Source organism: Hemicordylus capensis, chromosome 10 (assembly GCF_027244095.1).
Source record: "Hemicordylus capensis ecotype Gifberg chromosome 10, rHemCap1.1.pri, whole genome shotgun sequence".
In the NCBI taxonomy this organism is placed as follows: domain Eukaryota; kingdom Metazoa; phylum Chordata; class Lepidosauria; order Squamata; family Cordylidae; genus Hemicordylus; species Hemicordylus capensis.
In genome coordinates this window covers 2,607,838-2,624,513 of record NC_069666.1, presented here as the reverse complement: position 1 = coordinate 2,624,513, position 16,676 = coordinate 2,607,838, and the positions used below count along the sequence as shown (strand labels likewise).

General features: G+C 45.0%; 1 protein-coding gene across 4 annotated transcripts in view; it reads right to left on the bottom strand.

The window, feature by feature from the left end:
* The window catches only part of DENND4A (DENN domain containing 4A), a 70,749-nt gene that overhangs the window by 6,895 nt on the left and 47,178 nt on the right, over window positions 1-16,676 (bottom strand). For 3 of the 4 annotated variants that reach the window (XM_053272545.1, XM_053272544.1, XM_053272546.1), the window contains exons 15-30: window positions 16,186-16,312; window positions 14,209-14,415; window positions 13,999-14,127; window positions 13,250-13,397; window positions 10,362-10,478; window positions 9,299-9,448; window positions 7,765-8,858; window positions 6,498-6,726; window positions 6,116-6,210; window positions 3,529-3,704; window positions 3,284-3,430; window positions 2,357-2,567; window positions 1,864-2,118; window positions 1,172-1,289; window positions 1,023-1,049; window positions 286-448 (exon numbers count right to left, since the gene is read on the bottom strand). In XM_053272545.1, coding sequence (XP_053128520.1) covers window positions 286-448; window positions 1,023-1,049; window positions 1,172-1,289; window positions 1,864-2,118; window positions 2,357-2,567; window positions 3,284-3,430; window positions 3,529-3,704; window positions 6,116-6,210; window positions 6,498-6,726; window positions 7,765-8,858; window positions 9,299-9,448; window positions 10,362-10,478; window positions 13,250-13,397; window positions 13,999-14,127; window positions 14,209-14,415; window positions 16,186-16,312 — 3,393 coding nt within the window. The remainder of the gene's footprint in view (window positions 1-285; window positions 449-1,022; window positions 1,050-1,171; window positions 1,290-1,863; window positions 2,119-2,356; window positions 2,568-3,283; window positions 3,431-3,528; window positions 3,705-6,115; window positions 6,211-6,497; window positions 6,727-7,764; window positions 8,859-9,298; window positions 9,449-10,361; window positions 10,479-13,249; window positions 13,398-13,998; window positions 14,128-14,208; window positions 14,416-16,185; window positions 16,313-16,676) is intronic. The other variant, XM_053272547.1, reaches the window with a different exon arrangement.

Below are 16,676 nucleotides of genomic sequence, written 5' to 3'. Positions count from 1 at the left end.
AAAGAAACATAAGGCAGAGACACCAGCAACAGCCACTGGAGGGATGCTGTGCTGGGCTTGGAGCGGGCCAGTTGCTCTCTCCCAGCTAAATAGAAGAGAACCACCACTTTGAAAGGCGCCTCTTTGCTCAGTTAGTTAGTAGGAGCTAGGTAAGATGTAGAGCGCATGTCTGAAATCCATAAAATACACCAAGAAGCTGCAGTTTTCCAAGGCAGGGCATCATGAGACACTTCCTCCCATTGGAACCTGAGGTGACAGGCCCCTTCTGGCTTTGGCCAGTCCTACCTTTGCCTTTTGATCCGTGGACATTTATTCCTTCTCGCTAGGATTTGACTCATAGGCCCATAGACATCGTTCGTCTTAATACTTTCCACCATGCTTCTTAAGAGCTCCTGGTTAAAGGAACCGTCATCCTTCTGCAGCAAGCGAACCACTGGGAAATTCTGAGCTAGAGAGAGAAAAGGTAAAGGTCTAAGGACTGGAACAATGCAACAACATCAGAAGCGGCAGGGGAAAAGAGCAGCGAAGAGGTTAAACACAAGGAGACCATTTAAACAGCTTCTTCAGAAAAGGAGCAAATGTCACTCAAAGACAGAATTGGGCTACAGGAACACAAGAAAGAAAAGCACAAGAAGAACAGCCAGCCATGAAAGGGAAGTTCTGGCCAAAAGTAGAGAACAGCTGCAACTAAACTGATGTATGAAAAGCCAATATTCTGTAGCTGGTTTTGAGATTAACACAGGGTTTTACAGAGGTGTCTTCTACAAGCTACCTTATAAATGCTGCAAATCACCAACAGAACTCCAAACATTCATTTCAAAGAAACATTAAATCAGACAAGAATGTACAGATTCAACAAAAACAGGCTAGAAAATAAATCTATGCTCAGGCAGTATGTTGAAAGCCAAAAAAAGCATCTGTGTCTATATATTTTTAAAAACCCACACAGATGTACAAGGTGGGGGTGGGAAAGATATAAAATAAAATACAGCAGCCTTAGCAGGACAGAGCGTAACACTCACTCTCAAACAAAAGAGTGTGGTTTTGACCTGGAAGACAAAAAAAGTGGCATGATCAACATTTGCACAGCTTACTTGCTGAAGTGACTGGTGGTGATGAGATATTTCTCAAAAGCCAAAAGCACTTCTAGATTCACTGCAGATAAACTTACTCTGTGCATTCCAGAGAATATAGAGAGGTTGCCCAGGATCTCTGTGCAACTTCATGTTGTCCCACAACATCTGAATGAGAACATGCTTGCTGTCCTCCAAAATACAGTTTCGGGGGATCTGGGTAGGAAAGACATAAAATACAGGTCTGTGTGACTATCAGAAGAGGAGATGATGACAGAGTAGCAGCCAGCTTGTTGGATGAGAGAGACAGGAGGAGAAAGATTCTGATCTTCAGCTGCTACATGGCAGGCTTGTATGCTGGGTCTACATTTTAACTGCCACTCCCAAGAAGTACCTGCTTCTCTCTGGCCTCATCCATTGCATTCCAGCAACCCTGGGGTTCTCAACCTCGGATCCCCAGTTGATGCTGGAGATGCTTCCACAGGAAGAACAACCAGCCATAAAAGGGGAGTTCTGGCTTACCTAGAAGAAAGAGAAGATGGTTCCCTGTCCCCAAAGATATAAAAAGAAACACAAGGTAGACACCAGCAACAGGCACTGGAGGGATGTTGTGCTGGGGTTAGATAGAGCCAGTTGTTCTCCCCATGTTTAATATAAAGAGAATCACCACTTGAAAATTGCCTTTTGCCCAGTTAAAGGGGTTATCAGGTTAACAACTACAATAACAACATTGTCAAGAACCTTAAACAAAATAGGTGCCATACAGTCAACGAAACTGAGTTTTGCGTACCTTTGAATTCTTATTGCAGTGCTCGGAGGACAGTATTAATCCGGGCAAGTTACTGGGCAAATCCAGGCGTCGGAAATACCACACTAGATTCCAGAACACAATAGGATGATGGTCCACAAAATCTGCCACTGTGATTGCATGATCCCCTTCGTTTTCTAATAAACTTTCAAGCTCCTTCCATACAACAAGAGGACTCAGATAAGGAACGGTGATGGGGTCTGGGCAGGATAAACGCCATTCTAGCCCCAAAGGATCCTATGGAACCAAACACAAAGAAGGATTGACTTGCCTATCAGCACTGAGTGAGTGAGGATGCTTCCTTCTGGGGTCACCCCAGTCTCCAAGATGCCATTATATTGAATTGGGAGACCCTCTCTTGCTTAGTTCCCCCACAAGACTATTTGCACTAACCCTGAAAAAGCTAGATCACTGAAGTTATGCCAGTGATGAAAGTCAACATTAGGGAAAGAGGGAAGGAGCCCGGATTACTCACGGCTGTCCCTTGCAAAGTGGTGGGCAAGCTTCCCGTGGGAACAAAGTGGCTGTGCTTGTGGATCCCTGTTTCCTCCACCTCCAGTGGGCCGTAGGTACTGATACTCCTTGAGAGGAGGTGGTTGGCATGTTCAGTTCTAACAGGATCCTGCCTCCTTCTGGAAGGGATCTGAATGCTTCTGGCACAGGTGGTCTCTGGCAGTTTTGAGTTGCTGCATAGGAAAAATGGTCAACACATCAGCTTTAATTTTACTTTACGTGCTTCGTTGACAAGCACGCCATACTGCTGGCAAGATTCCGGGCATGCAGGAAGCCAAATGCAGTCTAACAGCTCAGCAGAAACAGATGCCCTCTTTCTTCCTCCTGTGTCCAAGCTATTCTTTCCCTTAACCTTCCTCTCCATCTCCCCCATGCATGCCCTCAAATAATTTCCCTCTGATGAGCTTAGGCTATCTCCAAGTTGCTGCTGATTATTATTTCTTAAGTTATAGCAATTATTTATGCTGCTTTTGTGGTTTTATAATGTGTTTTGGAAGATGGTTGTTTTTTGTGGATTCTGATGGTCAAGGGGGTTAATGTTCATATTCCTGGGATCTACTCTCAATAGAGATTGCTCTGATCCAAATTTAGGAACACATCTCTCCTGCGAGGTAGGCTGCCACCAGCTGAAGACTTATGTCAATGAAGACAATGACCATCGACACTCAGACACAGCTTCAACAACCCTCCTAGAACTCTAAATAAATAACAAAGATCTGCCTTTCTGGATCAGGCCAGTCCCCCTAATCCAGGATCCTGTTGCTCACCTTAAGCTTTCAGGACAGAGTAGGCAATGTCTTAATAGGAGAGAAATAAAGCCATGTCTGCAGTGAAGCCAAGGTCTTGTTTTTGACAGAATGAGTCAGAGGACAAAATGTCTTGCATTTACCTATTTAAATGCAGGTCATCCTGTGCAGGTATTAAAGAGGCAGTAAATCCTGACGTGAGCTCAGAGGCACAAGACTTTCCTGTCTGGGTGGGAAAGGATGACGGAAGCTGCATGTTCTCTGAAGAAGGACTGGACTTCAGGAAATATCTAGGAAAAGTGAGAACATTTATTGAATTAGAAGATTTTTTTAAAAAACTAGTTCTCTAGAAATAACTTCAAGCAAGGACCCAAGGACAATCAATTACCTTCCGGGCCCCCGGAGATCTCTGATTTCAATGTTCAGGAAAGGCAAGAATAAGTTTTTACAGAAAGGACATGTGGTGTTAAGGTTGGAATCGTCTGCTGTCCAGCCTGCCATGATCTCTTCATCGTGGACCAGACAGTCACAGGTTCGACATCGTGAACAGCTCGAGATGAGGACCTGTGTGAAGAACAGCATTTTAAACCCTCATGTTTCCCCTCACTAGTGAGGAGGGAAAGATCCACTACCCATTGCACTTGAAACAGAGATAAGGGATATTTTCCTTAACCTCTAAAATCAGACCTGCCCTCCCTGAATTCCTGAAGTATGTGTGGGGTGACTGTAGCTTCTCAGTGATGTGGGATAGCAACTCTACATATGATCAGAGGCATGCTTATCTTCCTTTATATATATAGACCCATTCTTCTGGCAGTCTATTTAGGACAGGTACTAAAGGCAAGTCTTGATCCCTCCACAAAGTTCTAACTTATAATTCTTCTCACACTTTACAAAAAAGATAATCCAAAAATAGACTAGATGATTTTTTAAGCTAGTTTTTACATTCCCTTTATGAGGTTTCTCATAGTCTTCTGCAGAATGGCACCAGGTAACTGAGTCACCTTAAATGGCGCAGCAGGGAAATGCTTGACTAACAAGCAGAAGGTTGCCAGTTCGAATCCCCACTGGTACTATATCGAGCAGCAGCAATATAGGAAGATGCTGAAAGGCATCATCTCACACTGTGTGGGAGGGGGCAATGGTAAACCTACCAAAGAAAATCACGGGGCTCTGTGGGCAGCAGGAGTTGAAATCGACTTGATTGAAATCGACCCTAACTCTACCTGTGTTATGTGCCCTAACATTCCAAAAGGAATATTGCCAATTCACAAATGAGCAAACTGAGCTTGGCAAACATTCAAAACTATCAAACTGAAATCCTTGGAATTTATCATTCTGGAGGAGCAGGAAAACTATAGAAAGCAAGATGTTTGTTCTTCTGGTTATTATTAAAGCTAAATGTAGATAAATGAATCATGTATACAGTTTGTCCACTGGTGCAAACTGTAGTGCAAAGTAGTTTATTACAGTAAAACTTGGATAGTGAAATTTGAATTTAAGACGTTAGGAGGACGTCTTCTTTGCCATGATCCCCACTTCTCTTTAAGACCACCCGGAGAGGCTCATCTGCAGTTGCCACCGGCTTGTCTGGTGGCTACTCAGGGATGCTCCTGTTTCGTTGCTGACCTAAGGCTTTGGAATGCACTCCCTGTTGAAGTAAGAGTCTCCCTATCTCTGACAACTTTTTAAAAGGCAGTTAAGTTAAGACACATTTGTTCACCCAGGCTTTTAATTAGATTTAGTTTTATATATAAATTTGGTGATCTGTAGATTTGGGAGTTGAGGCAGAGGGCAAATCCAAGGCATATTTACTTGGAAGCAAGTCCTACTGAATTCAGTGTAGCCACTGAGTTCCATGGGCCTTACTCCCAAGCGTGCAAAGGACTGCAGCCTAAGGCACACTTACTTAGCAGTAAAACCCCCACTGAAGTCCCATTGACTTACTTCCAAGTAAGAATGCACAGGATCATACTGCAAGTCTCAAAAATAGGAGAGGAAAAACTACTCGAGAAAATATGGGGGAGGGGGGAAAGTCTACTGAAAGGGATAGAAAAGTGTTTTTTAAGGCTACTACAAATATTTCTGGGCTAGTAATGTCCGCGGACTTATTGCAAGGGTAGATTGCAAGAGTAGATTCTTTTTCATTCTTATCACAAACAAAACAGCCTCTACAAATAAACAGGTGTGCTTTTAACCATCAGCCTTGCTGATAAAAATTGCTCTGCTTAGATGAATCAACTAAAGCTAAACTGAATTGGTTGACTAATCTACCAATTAAGCCTGTTACAGACCCAGGGCGGGGTGTGTGTGTGTGTTCAGTTCCTTCATGCAGATCTGCCGAGACACAAAGCATTCAGCCCAAGGTGCGTGAAGATCGGCCCCTGAATCCAGCTCTAGCCAGCCCTCCCTCCCCCTCTCACTGGCAGCCTAGTTTTAAACCCCCGGGATTAACTCTCTGTTCCTGACCTTTCAATCCATTTCTACAAAGTTCTTCAGCGTTCACGGATCCTGTCAAGGACACATCCCTGCCTGCCACTAAAAATTAATTAGCCGCCTCAATGGAGGGGGTGGGGGAGGAACTCCAGCTGGGGGAATTTCTGCTGCACTGTAATGTCAACAAATTAGCAGCTGAATTAATCTATTTATAGAGCTGACAAATACATTTTGGATTGATTTGCCGGTTTCGCCTTGCAACAGCCAATCAGTAGGTATCAGTGATGGTTCATTTGGACTACTAATGAGAGTTCATTTGGAAGAGTAATTGGCAAAAAAGCTCCCATTCATATCAGGATGTTGGTTCATTAACAGAAAGGTCACCTGGATCTACATATTGCCTTAAGCTGGTGGCTATTATATGGGGAAATTAAAACCAGGATGCAGTTTCCAGAAGGTGAGACGCCCTCCTTGCTGTTCTTTTCCCACCCCGCACAGTCATAACAACGACTTTATTTTTTTAAAGGATTGTGCTGTACCTCCAGTGCGTAATTCTGGAACACGCTTGTGCTGCTTGTACTGCAAGAGGAGACCAGATCTGATCGGCCGGGCAAAGGAAACTTTGAAAGGGAGCCTAGAAGGCAAAAGGATACTTGTTATTGCAGAAGGAAACTTTAGACTCGCCTGCAAGAGTTTGTTCTGGTCCTGGAAAGTAAAATATCCTCCAGTGGACGACTCCAGCTATCCCTTTCAAGGAGGGAAGACTTCCAGATGTTTCCGGAACCTTCACCGGGGAGGAGATGCCCTCTCAGTCTTGAAGGCTGTGCAGCAAACCTGACTAGCAAAACACCCCAAACCTTGGGATGTAGTAATATTGCAGGAAAACCGAAAACAGAATCTGACACATCCTGGAAATCTTACCGAATTGAGAGAAACCCCTCGAGGAGCTGTTGATGGAAGCTGAACTCTCCAGGCTTGTCCTGCTCAGGCCAATCCCCTTCAGCATGGAAGAGGAGGAGGCGGCGGCGTTCTCTTGAGGGGGAGAAGAGGTGCTGTCGAAATCATTGCAGACTTCTTCATCCGTCAGAGATGCAGATTCTGAATCTAGGGCCCCAAGGGATGAAATGCTGGCTCGGTCCGAGTATTGGTCCTGGTGACAAAAGCAGGGATGTTGTCTTTGCTCAGGGACCTGATGGGGAGAATTTGGAAGGAGCCCCACCAGTGCCATCCGCCAAACCCAGCCACAGTCCATCCGTGTGAGCCTTGCTGGAGAGCCAAGGGGGCTCTCCTGCCAACTGGCTGCTCTCAGGATCAAGGTTTTGCTTTTATTAATTAGAGGGAAAGTTGGACGCTCCAGGAGGCAGCAATGCCAGATGACCTGCCTCACTCTTACAGCTAACTTCTGCAGAAGACATTCCAGTCTTTGCTTGTTCTCATGCAGAGAGGCCCAGATTTCACTTCCCTCTCAAAAGGTATTAACAAAAGCAAAGACAGAGACCTTTCTTTTCTACAGGCTGAAGAAATCTGCCCAATGCAAAAACAAAACATTCCCATCCTCATCAGTGGCAGGAAAAGGTTCATCTGAGTATCCCCAACTACATGTACGGAGGGGCCCATAAGACTTTGGGAAGGAGAGCTGGTCTTGCAGTAGTGAGCTAAAGTCTGCTCTGGTTTGCATTTGGATGGGTGACTACACCTGTGTGCTGTAAGGTATTCCCCTTAAGGGACGGGGCTGTAAGTTCAGTAGTAGTAGGTTCACTCCCTGGGAGCATCTCCAGGTAAGGCTGAGAGAGACTCCTGCCTGAAACCTTGGGAGAAGTCGCTGCCCATCAGCACAGACAATCCTGAGCTAGATGGACCTGGGGTCTGGCTCGGTATAACACAGCTTCCTATATTACTACATTCCAATGGTGTGGAGCTCCAAACACACGTTTTTCCAAGGTATCTCATCATCAGCGTAATCTAGCAATGGTGGTGTTAGATTAATGACATTGCAGGCCCACCAATGATAGGCTGAGCTAAAAATTCAAGAAAGTTGTTAGGGACCTTCCTCAAGTCTTGTGTCACTGATGAAGTGGGATAGCTTCCTTATGGACCAGAACAGCCAGGGACAAGGCTCAACATCTCAGCCTTTACTGAACCACCTTGCTTTCTTTATAGCAATGGCCTATGAACAATGGAGACCTACCTTTGATGACGCCGCATAGGTAGCAAACTTGGAGTACCACTTGCTGGCCTTCTCTGCAACTCCCTTTCCTGCAGAAAACATGCTGCTCTTTAGAACATCAAAGGTAGGCGTTAGGAGCGTGTCCAAGTTGAACGAAGTCGGAGAAGCAAGCATTACTGTGCCGGTCATGTCCTGAGATGAACCCCTTGCTCGGTTGTTTGGGGAGAACGTTGGAGAGGACCAAAGCCTATCCCTCACCCGTTCATTTTTCACCTGGTAACTTTTGGATTTGGTTAGGCTTGCCGGCCTGGGTGAGTTTGGAGGGAGGCTCGATCTCCGGCATGGCTGTGCCAACGTTGGACTTTTTTTATGGGTGTTCTTCTCACTGCAGGCTTTCTGCAAGTCTATACTTGGCGCGCGGCTTGTTAAGGGGCTACTCATGTTGTTCATATACAGCTCTATTTCTTCCGCTAAATCTCTCCTTGCAGAGGGGGTTGAGACGCTTTTGTCATCATCCTCTTCCTCTTCCTCTTTCTGTTGCTCCGTCTCAGCAGCCAGCAAAGACAGCGGATCGAATCCTGCTTCAACGTCGGTTTTCTCAATGGGTTTTACTGGAAAGCTGATGGCACGCTGAATCCTCTTTGGTTTTTTCATCAGTGTTGTTGTGCCTTTGACTGAGACAGGCTCATTATCCAAATCTTCCAAATCAAATATAACTGGGGACTCTGTTTTGTCACTAAAACTGTTCTCGTAGGTGGCATCCTCATCACTGGATTCTTTCTCCAGGGTGCCTCTCTTCCTGGGCCCCAAGGAAGCTTGTCTGATGTTGAGAGTCTTTGGCCTTATTCTCTTCTCTAAACCTTTAGAGAGGATTTTCACATCCTCTCCTAGGTTTTCTACAATTTCCCCAGGACTTGCTTCCTGGTTAATCTGGTTTTTCATGAGCTCTATCAGGGCATCTCCACTTAGATTGCGGTTTCTGCTTCTCCAAACCATCCGCTTGTGGTCCATTCCAGTTGCATTTAAAGGTCTGTTTCTTAAATGTTCAAGCCTATTAACTCTCTTTTTGTTGATATCCTCAAAACAAGAGGAGAATAGCAACCCTGCAGAGCTTTCTGGGAGAAGGAAAAGCACAAACACAATTTTAAGGGTAAAGCAAAGTAGCTACAAAGCTTGCCCAAAGTCCTTGTACCCACAATCACTATTCGCTCTAACAGGGATTCCCAGATGCTGTTGACTACAACTCCCAGTGTCCTCAGCTTCAATGGGCATTGAATCTGAGAATGCTGGGAGTTGTAGTCAACAACTTCTGGGAATCCCTGTTAGAGGGAACACTGCCCACAATTTCCCTTTCCCCCAACAACTTGGCAAGTTGGGGGTGGCTGTGGTTGGAAACAAAGAACCCTCATATCCACAGAGAATCCACCCACTCCTTAGGAAAGCAGAGCTGTCAAAGTCGGCGTACAATGGGATTGTTTTCTTAATAAATAAGTCAAATTAAAAGAAAACTTGTAATTGCCACACTTTAAGTCAGCCTTCACCTGTGCCAGCTTACCTGTAACAATATCTCCAGATTTATCAACCATTTTGCCCACTGTATTGGTAATGCGAACGATCCTTGAAGAAGGCTTAGCGCTACTGGAATTTTGATAATTTAATGCAGGAAGGCAGTCACCGCTTCCCTTTCCACTCTCTACTTCAGACACTGCACACACATACACAAGAGACATGGATGATTTTGTTGGGAGCTCAGTTTGTTATTTTTGGAGATACACACCAGATACATGGAGAATTGTGTCAGGAGCTTAGTAAATGTTTGACAACATTCATTAACTATATGTCATTTCCCCAGCTATAGATATATATCCAAAAGCCAGGCTGTGTAGATCCCACACCTTCATCTCTGCTGGTAACCCAGTCCTAGATTCCTGGTTGCTATATTTATTCCTTTTAAAGACTCATAACTCTCTCTTTGTAGTCCCAAAACAATTTCAAAATGGCTTCTGAAAGAGCCTCACAATAAAATTAAATTAAAGTCCAGAGAAATAAAATGGTTTCCGCATAGTGCCTTTACCTTGCTATGTTTTGCCAACATCAAAACATACTATATGCTATTTGACTATATGCAAATAATAAATTAGCTAATGAACACATGGTGCCAGGATGATCCTGGCAGAATTCCCTGCACTGGGTCTTCTTCCCTGGCCACCATGTGGTATCCTCCATCGGCTGTTACCTGCACACTCAGTGGAAAACCCAGGTTTGTTCCTGCATAACAGCCCTGACTTCCTAGAAACTATGCCTCTTACATGCTGAAGCACTGCAGAGTTGATATTCCAGAGTGATCAGCAGCAACCAAGGAGGCCTTTGTGATACAAGGACTCAACTCTGCCATGATGGAGATCTCCCCAAGCCCAAGGACAGACATGAAGGCAGAAGCTCCCTGCACCACTGACTGCATGTGACCCAGTGCTGAACAGGAGAAGGAACACAACCGCTTTCAAAAGGGATGCATTACAGAACATTAATCAATGAGCTGGAATCGGAAGAAACCCAGTTTGGATGTCAAGCATCAGAATTCACAGCCAACACGCCAGGTATCAAGAACTGATACGTACAAGAACTGGAGTCACTTTCTTTCTTTTCGTCTTTTTGTTCACCATTCTTCCGCACAGCTGCATTCCCTTGCTTTACTGCTTCTTTAGACAGTCTGTACAAGAGGTCTGAATGTTCCCCTATCACAATAAAAAACAAACAAACAGAGAAATGAAAGAATTAACAGGATGATGACTGAACAGCTGAGGTGGTTGGTGACTGCAGGGGTCATCTTTTTTGTACAGGGACTGTACAAAAGGTCTGATTTGAGTCTCATGCGGTCTCTTTTCTCTCTGCTAGTATCCCTGTGCTAACCGATCCACCAGAAATCAGTCAGTGTCCACCAGAAAGCCATGTTCTATGTTCTGCCCATACTAGAGCTATTTCATTGCACAGATGGCATTAAAAAAATTTCCTGAGACGTATTGTTGATGTGGGTCAAGACCTTCCTGGTTTTCTCATGCGATGCCATTCCACTGCTGTAAGTTGGAAACAGGCCTTCTGTGAGCAGAAGGCTTTCCACTAGCATGCTTTTGGATCCAGTCCTTTGTTTTTGCTGTGTTCTGGGAGAACCATCACCTTCCGCTGAGATTAAAAGCTTGAGTTAGCTGCCAGTTTGCCTGAAACATTCTTACAAAATGCAGACAGGAGGTTTTTTAAATGCTTAATTGCATTTAATTGTATCCATAACAATTGGGAATGCGGTCAGTGGTAGAGCATTTGCTTTGCAGGCAGGAGGTCCCAGATTCCGTCCCTGGTAGCATCTCCAGGTAGGGCTGGGAGAGATTCCTGCCTGCAACCTTGGAGAAGCCGCTGCCAGTCTGGGTAGATAATACTGAACTAGATGGACCAAGGGTCTGACTCAGGATAAGGCAGCTTCCTCTGTTCCTAACTCGTGGTGTAGTGGCTAGAGTGCTGGACTAGGACCGGGGAGACCCAAGTCCAAATCCCCATTCAGCCATGAGACTTGTTGGGTGACTCTGGGCCAGTCACTTCTCTCTCAGCCTAACCTACTTCACAGGGTTGTTGTGAGAAGAAACCTAAGTATGTAGTACACTGCTCGGGGCTCCTTGGAGAAAGAGCAGGATATAAAATGTAAAATAATAAAATAATAATAACAACTCCTGAGTGGCATTTGCCTCCATTAGAGCTCTATGCCAAGGCTTGAGTGCTTTTGAAAATGTATCTATGCAAATAAGCACTGACTGCATTGAGATCAGGATTTGTAGTTGCATATAATGAAGAACAAAAAAGACCCTATTGCATTTCTCTACTGACGTTACTCTATCCCCTCATTATTTTTAATAGGCAAGAACAACCTGTTGGTTTTCATGCAAGCAGTGTGCTAATAATCTAGATGCTTTGTTACCAAACTGGAAGAATGTTTGAGAAACGCAAGCAACTTTGGGGCTTCCACTGCGCCCAGCATATCAAGTTTCCTCCCCGTGTTATTGAGCTCTTTATTACTGATTTCATTCCAAATCAGAGAGTGTATCTTGGCATTTTAAAGAAGTGAATGCTGTCAGGAGCTGGCCCCATTCCCTTTATTTCTTGAGACAAGAGGCTTCACAGATTGTTCTCCTTTGAATAGTGGCTTTGGAGGCATCGTGAAAGGACAACACTTTTATCCGAGGATCAGAGTTTCCTCTAAAATAGTTATCTATTCCTTCTGCAATCTTGTCTGCTACGGCCTCACTTTTTAGCAGCAGACAATTAAGCCTCCATGAGAATGAGGCTATACCTGCGCCGAGAATGCCTACAAAAGAAATATTTCCTTTGCCGTCAGTAAGGCCAAGCCCGCTATATTCTGCACGCACCAGAACATTTTTGTTTCATGTTACAGCTGCAAACTGAGTGGGCGTAGTGCAGTTCTTTTGCTCTGCCGTCCAAAAAAAACTATTCTCAGCTGGAGTAATATTGGTTAGTTCTCTGCTCAGTACAGAACTGAACACAGCCTCATGTTTGGTTCCCCTGGATGGACCCATGAAGCAGTTCACTGCAATCAGATCATTTTTTGTTCAGTGTAGGTGATGACATCAGGAACAGGGCATCTATCTATCTATCTATCTATCTATCTATCTATCTATCTATCATTTATTGAATTTATATGCCGCCTAGTATAGAAATCTCTAGGCAGTGTACAAAATTAAAACATAATATAAAATAGAACACATTTTAAAATTCATAAAAAGATTTAAAAAATTGCAATAGATAAAAACACATTAAAATTTAAAAAATTAGATTTCAGTTAAAAGCCCGGGGAAATAGGTACATCTTCAGGGTCCTCCTAAAAACAAACAGAGAAGGAGATGCTCTTATTTCAGCAGGGAGCATGTCCCAAAGCCCTGGGGCAGCCACAGGGAAGGCGTGGTCCCGGGTTGCCCCCAAACGAGTTGGTGGCAACCATAACCGGACCTCTCCAGATGATCTTAATAGGCGACAGGATTCATGACAGAGAAGGCGCTCTCTTAAGAACCCTGGAACAAAGCTGTTAAGGGCTTTCTAGGTAATAACCAGCACTTCCTATACAGTGATTACTTCCAGAGGGGTGCTTCTGGAATGATACAATGGAAGATGCATGTAAAAAATGCTAGCACCAGTAGTTTCCCATGTGGACTTTTCCAGGGAGGTTGATGAGCAGAATCCTACATTCCTGCCCACTCCAATGCATGCATTGTGCCCCTATCTGCACATTTTCCAGACTATGCTTTCAACACGAGGGAATTAGCACACAGTCATTGCTGGCAAACAGCTTTGGTCCAGTATAAATAACTGTTCACAGTAATCAGGTACAGCATTAAGGAGAACACTCCGTGTTAATTAAATTAACTTTGAAAATTCTGCATGGCGTTTCCAGCTACCTGGGGGAAAAACATACAGTCATAAACCAAAAGGCACATGAATACTCTACTTTGTGTAAGAGCTTTGTGGATGCCATTTGCAGGTTGTTTTCTTAGAACTCTTTTAAATTGCGCTATTCCCAAGACGACATTTCTTATCTTCGTCCACAGGAAGTAGCCACTCCGGTTGCTTGAGGGCCAGGTACTTTCCAAAACAGCCTGTAAAAGCATTAAATGGAAGTGATTTATCATTTTGCCACGTTTGTCCAAGAGGCTGGGAGCAGCATCCTTTGGGTTATTCTAGTTTATATTCATATAGTCCACTATAGTCCTACCGCGAGTTTGGTCAGACTGAAAAGTGGCATCTTCATGGCTGAATGGGGACTTGAATCTAGTTTCCCTGGTCAATATTTTATATTCTGACCTCGCAAAAGGCAAGAACAAAACAAGAACATTTGAGAAGTAAAACACTTCCTGGGCTCCACCAGATTGCCGATGGGAACGGATGTGAGTATATGTACCACACCCGATTTTCTTCCCTTAATTTTTGACTTTGGGGTGTAGATTTAGACTGACAAAAAAGAGGGGGGTTAAATCCCCCCTCCTCCTATACTGCTGCTCCAATCAAAATAAATGTTCCCTCCAGATCTTTAAAGCAGAAGTTGTTGGCTTACAACCCCTTTGGCCATTGTGGCTGGGGATGATGGGAGTTGTAGTTCAACAACATCTGGGGAGACGCCAGTTTGAGAACCCCTGGAGTAGCCAAATGACAAGCTTGCAGATCATTAACCAAAGCTTGATCCCCCAATATTGTACGTACCTTGTTGTAATAACCATACGTAATGGCATTTGGGTCAACGCCAGCTTTCTTCATTTCAAACAGGACGCGCACAGCAAGCACTGGCTGACCATACTGTCCACATAACTGCATCAGTACCCGGTAGCACACCTGGAAAGGAAGACCACGTTATGGTTTCCCTCTTGAGAAGTCTAGACTTCCCCTCCTGTGCCCGCAGGGCCATCGATTTACCTCATCGGGCGGGTCGATCTTTTTTGCATGCATCTTCCGCAGGACGTCATAGGCTGTCCTTAAAGCCCTCACTTTGGAATGACACACCTTGACATAGGCAGGGAGGCAGATAAACCACAGGCCATAACAGTGACGCAGTAAGCACCTGGACCACATCTGAGGGATGGAGGAGTATCTCTTGGCTATTTTATGCGCTGACTTGATTTCCTGCAGAGATGCATTGAAATTCATGTGCTTTAGGTATGCTATGCTTTTGAAACCATCCTTGAAAGGGGAGAAAAGGGCAAGGGCCGATCTCCCCCATTAGTTTCTCATGCAGAAGCGCTGAAACACTGGGCTAGCCTAAATAAGTTTCCTGTACAACCGCGGCCAGAAGGTGAAACTGCAGCTACTGACTCAGCTGTGGACAAGCAATACAAGCAGCTAATGGGTTTTCGCCTGACCCTATGAAGCCTCAGAGTCAGGACCAAATGAAATGAGGGGGCAAAAAAATCTGTGACGTCTTTTTCAAAGCTTGACTGCAGCCATGAAGGGTAGGGACAACTGGATTGGGGACGTGGCACTAGGGGAGAGGGTTTCCTCAGCCAAAATAAGTCTGCCTCCCCTCCCCCACATATGTTACTATTAATGCTGGTATGCAAAAATGATAAGCACATTATGAGTTACCTGTCTTTTCTCCACATCAACAAAATTCAACCCGCTTTGGTGGTTCCTATGGCTATGCTTGCAAAGGAGAATCCAGTTTGCATGCGCAGAGGTCACGCAAATAGCCTCCATGCATCTGTGGAGGCCAGGTCAGTTCAGGAACCATGCTGCCCCCACATTGGTCCATTTCTCGCCAGATTCCCCTTTTCAAGCATAGCCCCGTTAACTGGTTCGAACTGGTCTGCCATGGACCAGGCTCAGTTTGGTTTGATGGCAGACCAAACGGCCTCTCCTGAAGGCTGGTCCAGTCTGCAGTTGAGCTGCCAAACTGGCCCAGTTCATGATCGAACGGTTCACGCACACCCCACTCATCAGCTCACCAGTGTATCAGCTGAACTGTCTACCCGTCCACAGCCTGGCCTCCTATAGCCTGCTTATCCACTGATGGATGGCCTTTCACCTTCGTGATTTGGGCGGAGCTGTACCTGGAAAGCCAGCTCTGACAGCCACACATCAATGCCACAACTGCGTGGTTTTTCATCTCAGAAGACTGGTGCTTCTAGTCCATAACTGGAAAGATGTAAGGATGACTAACACCACCAGCACAATTTTAAAATGCCAGTTTAAAAAGCAAACCATTATCTGGTAAGATCATTTCAGGGTGACGACATGCCAATACAGAACATAAATATTCATCTGAAAAGCAATAGAACGTCAAGTCCATTAGAAAGGAAAATAAGCTCCTTTAAAAGGTTGCTCAAACCACAACGAGAGACAGAGACTAAAAATCAAGGCACTGCTCTCTGAATATTGAACAAGAGCAGCTCTGTGGAAAATCACGCCTGGAACCCCTTGCTCATTATGCTTGCTGTACAGCCAAGCAGGTACTCCAAAGAATTTTTCGTTAATTAAAGCCTGGTGTGGGCATATCACTGTACTTTTACATGCCAAATCGTGCTAACGAGAACAAGAAGCAAATGAGGCTAAGTGATGTAACTATCCAAATTAGATGTTGGACCTACTCCCAGCTGACTCCGAGTACCATCAGAGGAGGAGATACCTCCAGGCAATTGGAAGGAAGAGTCCCTGCTGAACAAGTAGAAGCTCGTCCTAAGGAGCTGGAGGGCGGGGGGGGGGCACCCCACAAGGCGCAGCTGTTCCCAGCAGCTTCAGTTACACCCCTCTCTCCTGCCCCTGGGTTAGCTGTTTCTGAACTACAACTCCCATAATCCCCAGCCACAGTGGCCAATAGCGAGGGATTATGGGGATTGTAGGCCAACATCTGCCTCGTTGAGCAGCCCTGCTCAAGGGTGTGCCAGGCTTATTAAGTACCTGCTTTGTCCTCCTGAACATGGGCAGGGGGCTGCTGGCTTTTGAGGACAGTTTGCTGCTCTGCGTTGTTAGGAGTCCTTCCGGCCGTTCAAACAAGTTTTGCCTCAGCACAGGGAAGCCATTATAGCTGAAAAAGAAGGGGACGGGGGAGAAGACACACTTTTATTTGCTTATATCCCACATTAGCCTGAGCGCTCAGGGTCATTAGGCTACTTTAATATCCTTCTGACTACAATGGCTATCTCACAGTGGGTGGAGGCAGATTCACTAAGAACAAGAAAATGAAGAGGGGATACACAAAATTAAAGCATTTGCTGTGCTATTTCAGGCTAAAGACTTGGACGTGGGGGAACCTTCTGACATTTACTCAGAAGACTAGAGCGTTTTTTCACACAGGGCTTTTAGCTCGCATCTCCTCTGGAATGGAGGGGGTGCGTTCACATATCCGCCCTGAGCCATTTTGGAAGGGCGGTATATAAATCTAATAAAAT